The sequence below is a fragment of the Cupressus sempervirens genome, chromosome 11, assembly GCF_028749045.1.
Source record: "Cupressus sempervirens isolate cs-2001-9-10 chromosome 11, ASM2874904v1, whole genome shotgun sequence".
Lineage (NCBI taxonomy): Eukaryota > Viridiplantae > Streptophyta > Pinopsida > Cupressales > Cupressaceae > Cupressus > Cupressus sempervirens.
This window is the reverse complement of record NC_143128.1, coordinates 809,409,947-809,414,505: the sequence shown is the minus strand read 5'-3', so window position 1 is coordinate 809,414,505 and position 4,559 is coordinate 809,409,947. Positions and strand designations below refer to the sequence as shown.

Below are 4,559 nucleotides of genomic sequence, written 5' to 3'. Positions count from 1 at the left end.
TATTCAAATTTCCTAAATATTGTAAATTTTATATCTATGTTTTAATCTTCAACTTTTTTATGTTTGTATTTTCATTTTTTAAAAACTTATTTTTACATTAATTAATGTTCATTCTACATTTTTCTCTTAAATATCATCTCCTATCGGTGCACTAGTTGTATGTATAAAAGCATGTGACTACTAGTTTTAATTATTGAAGAGAATTTAATATTAAATTTAATTACAATTTTGACAAATTGAACATAAAGATATTTTACCTCATTAGTCTATAGTTTTTATTATTTTAAAATAAACAAAATTAAACTTAATAATAATTTTATATATTTTTTATTATCATAAATAATTTAAAATGAAATATTTCACCCAAATCTGGGTACAACTGATAATTATAATTCGGCCCTCACTTCTCCTTCAGCAGATTGTATACTACACATAAAGGAGGCGGGTAACCTCAAAGGACCTCTCCTTTCGTGTCCCTGCAAAACATAAATAAATGCTAGTTTCCAAATCCTCTCCTAACACGAATACTATATACATATTTCTCTCCGTATAACCCAGGATACATACAAGAGTTCTAAGCGTGCATGAGAGCGGCAGCCTCATTTCTGAGAGCCTTGCTGGCATTGAACTTGAGCTCAGTCTGCCTGTGCTCTTCCTCCCCATGGTGCAGGGTTCGACCCTCCGACATGTTCCTCACAAACCACACAAACTTCCTCCAATTCTCGCTCTGAAACATGTGCGGATTCATCCTCAGAAAAGTGAAAGCATTCATAGACCCCACATGCGCATTCCCATTCCCCTGCATCTTCAGATTGGAGTTATGGATGATCTGGCCATAAGCGCCATCGTCGTACCTCTGAAGGGCATTTTCTCCGGCGAGGAGAACATCATTCTGTCTGCAGACGGAAGTGACTTGGCTAAGAAGCCCCTCTGGACTGCACCGGGCGTGTTGAGGTTGTTCGTAGTCTTTCATTTCGAAGCAGGTGAAGTTGAGAACGACGCCGTGCTTTTTGAAGAGGCGGGCGATGGGAAGATAGCCGTCTGTCTGTCTGGTGTTGTAGTAGCCGGCGGTCAGCTCCGCGGCGTGGGATTTGGAGCTGTAGTGCCAGTGGATGCCCGCCACTTTGCCGGAAAGTTTCGCTCCGGTGCCCTGAAATACGCCCGATGCAGCCCCCAGGAGGCGGTCGCCGTGTGCGATGAGGGTTTGTGAGTACCAGTTGAGGAAGAATCGGCCGTAATCGGTATCCCATGTTCCTTCTCTCCTGAAGAATCCGGCGTCTTCAGGGAACTGGTTGTAGTTCCCTGAATCGTGAGGCCCTGTTTTCCCCCAATTGCTCTGCCCTAATGCCTCCGCCGATGCCATCAGTGATGCCTTCATGTACTGCAACATTTCAATCGGATTCGTCAGAATTTGGACCAGAAAATGTGCAAAAAGGTTATTGTGCAATCAGGGATTGAGATCAGCTTCGGAAAATTTCAGGGAATCAGATCACAATCAGAAGACCTCATTTCTTTCAACATAAACATTCTGACTCAATTTGGACGGTTTCAAGATTGGTCTCGAGCTGTGATCAGTAAGATCACAATGGAAAAAACCCATTTCAATATTAAAGTTCCGATTGAAATTAACAATTTGAAGATTGTGACCAGAACATTGCTCTAAACCCTATTTCTACACAAGATTAGACTGAAATTGAACAGATCAATTTTCTGAAAAATTCAATCATAACATTCCGAGTGAAATTGGACAATCTGGAGATTGTCACCAGAACAACACTATACGATCAATGAGATCATAGTTGCAAAACCCTATTTCTACATAAATAGTCAGGAATAGGATCGGACTGAATTTTAACAATTTAATATTCTGAAACATTCTGTAACATTTTGATTGAAATTGAAGAATTTGGAGATTGTGACCACGACAACACTGTACGATCAATGATTTCGTGATTGAAAAACCCTATTTCTACATGAAGATTCAACACTAAGATAAGATTGAATTTGAACAATTCAATATTTTGAAACATTCAATAATAACATTTGGATTGAAATTGAACTTCTTGGAGATTGTAAACAGAACTCTATACAACCAATGAGATCATAATTGGAAAACCCGAGATAATTGAAACTCTATTTGTACATACATTAAGCAATAAGATCGGACTGATTTTGAACAATTCAATATTCTGTAATATTCAATGATAACATTCCTACTGAAATTGAACAATCTGAAGATTGTGACCAGAACAACACTATATGATTGATGAGATGACAAAAACCCTATTTCTACATAAAAATTCAGCAATAAAATCAGTCTGAATTTGAACAACTCAATTTTATAACAACAACAACATCATATGATCGCCGAGATCATGGTAGAATACTATTTCAACATAAACATTCCACAATAATGTTTGAACTAAATTTGAACTTTGTCATAAGGGGAAGAAAAGTATATGATGAGTGAGATCACAATCAGAAGACCCTATTTCAACCTAAACATTCTTTCAACAGTACCCTCTGATTTGAATTTGAACAATTCAAACATTAAGACGAGAACAACTGTATTACTTTTAAACCACCACACTCAAACTTATTAGGATTTTATTCCTTCCGACTTATTTGGTAATTGGGGTTTATTATTCCTTCCAGCTTGCTCGGAAAGAACATCATGTAACATCACAGAGGGTTCACATGTTCTGATATAATAATAACATAGCATTAATTATTTTATTTTTCTCCTAGATGATCAGAGAAAAGAGATCTAAAAGCACGATCTACACTTGATTCACTGGTATCATTAATATGAATGCTGAAAATATACCTTGTCGTAGCACTGAAACTCTCCAATACCAGGGAACCGCCATGTCCCATTGCTTTCAGGGTACGAAGGGTACCTCAGCTCACCACAAGGCCCCATGCCCACTTGAATTTCCTGCGCCATAGTTGAAAAAACCCAACAATTCAAATCCTCCATTTTTACTAGGAAGAATTCTGAAAACATACGCTTAGATCAACTCTATTTGAAGTTGTACAATTGGTTTTTGGATTCCATTGTGTATATTTTCTATCATCTTTCTCTGCCTATCTTTTTCCTCTCATTCTGCTGATGGTTCACAAGAATGTTGATGATAAAAAAAAATATACACAATCGAATCCAGAAACCAATTGTACATTGAAATGGATTGAGAAAATCTGATAATGTCTATTTAAAGTCATCAAACATACCACTATGACATTCCCAAGCACATCTTTGAAAGTGTCCCTGAAACTGGCCATGAAATCCGTATAAACTTGAATGGGCGACCTTCCCTTGAGCAAAGGCATGATGTCGCACCCCAATGAAATGTACTCGTGATTCCTCTTTCCTTGTCTGTCAGTGTACACCATGTCCGGATTCTGATTCACTTCTTGCAGAACCCATCCAGGCAGAGGAATACTACATCACATGAACAAAGAAAATTCAGTTGTGGGTAGTGAAAACAAATGAGGGTCCATACCCAAAACGAAAAGAGAAAAGAGATAAAAGAGTAACAACATACTTGCATGAATCCCCAACATTGCCTCCACATTTGTGAAAGGACATGACCGCCTGGAGCTCCAATCCATGTTTGGCCACCATGTCAACAAGCTCTCTGTATCCACTCCAGCTGTACTCCATCGGCCCATCCTTCTCTACCAAACCCCACCACACATCCACCATTACCCCCCTCACTCCCGCACTTTTCAAGGCCACAAGACTCGCATTCATAGCCCGCTTTCTGTTCATGCCGCCATTAAAATTTACAGTATCAAGAGGCAGCATGACAAACACAGGGACCCCTTTGACGCTTCCAGTACTGATTCTCTCACTAGGGCTTTCATTGACCACCTTTAATTCATCATACTGCATTGCGTAAGCCTTACACAATGTCTTCTTCACACGCCCAGTGCTTTTCACACAATTAGGACTAGTACTAACACTACTAGTACCACTCACAGCTTTTCTCCTGCTTGAATGGCTAGGGCTTGAAAGGCGGATTCCATCTGAATCAAATGACAGAGCCTTACTGAAACACTTGATTCCAAGCGCCGCAACATTAGAAGCAGAAGAAAACACGAACATCATAAGAATTGCCCTGAAAAAACCAAGGCAATGAAGGAAGAAATCTTCAGAGAGAGAGAGAAAAAAATCAGAAAGTGTATCAGATTTTTCTGAGGAACTTTTTGTGTGTTATGAATTGCATGGCGGACAGGTAAATATAGGGTTTCTGGGTCCTTGTGCCAGCCCATGGTTGGCAACGCGCCAAGGGCGTAGAACCCTCCACATGTGAAAAAGTGCCCCCACAAAGTCCATGAAAGAAGTGAAGTGCCGCCCCACCCTGAATCTCTCATTTTCTTGTTTGTTTGCGTTTGTGTTTGTAATACTAACATCTGATTCGAAGGAACCCAATCTCCAACCGGCTTGTTTGGAGGAACAGCAATTGAACACGTCTACAAATGCTTTGGAAACCCTTCAATGGCTTCAGCTGGCTCTTACAAATGGCATGCATTTCTGTAAGTTCTCATGCTCTCTT

The 4,559-nt window shown here is 39.4% G+C and overlaps 1 protein-coding gene across 1 annotated transcript; it reads right to left on the bottom strand.

Annotated features, from left to right (window-relative positions):
• Positions 1-298: 298 nt before the first annotated feature.
• On the bottom strand, positions 299-4,215 carry LOC149532027 (beta-amylase 3, chloroplastic-like). Its single transcript, XM_089809054.1, has 4 exons — positions 3,546-4,215; positions 3,232-3,442; positions 2,828-2,938; positions 299-1,381 (listed from the first exon to the last, which is right to left on the bottom strand). Exons 1-4 carry the CDS (start codon positions 4,109-4,111, stop codon positions 575-577), a joined length of 1,695 nt encoding a protein of 564 aa, XP_089665180.1. The 5' UTR covers positions 4,112-4,215; the 3' UTR covers positions 299-574.
• Between the last annotated feature and the right edge of the window lie 344 nt (positions 4,216-4,559).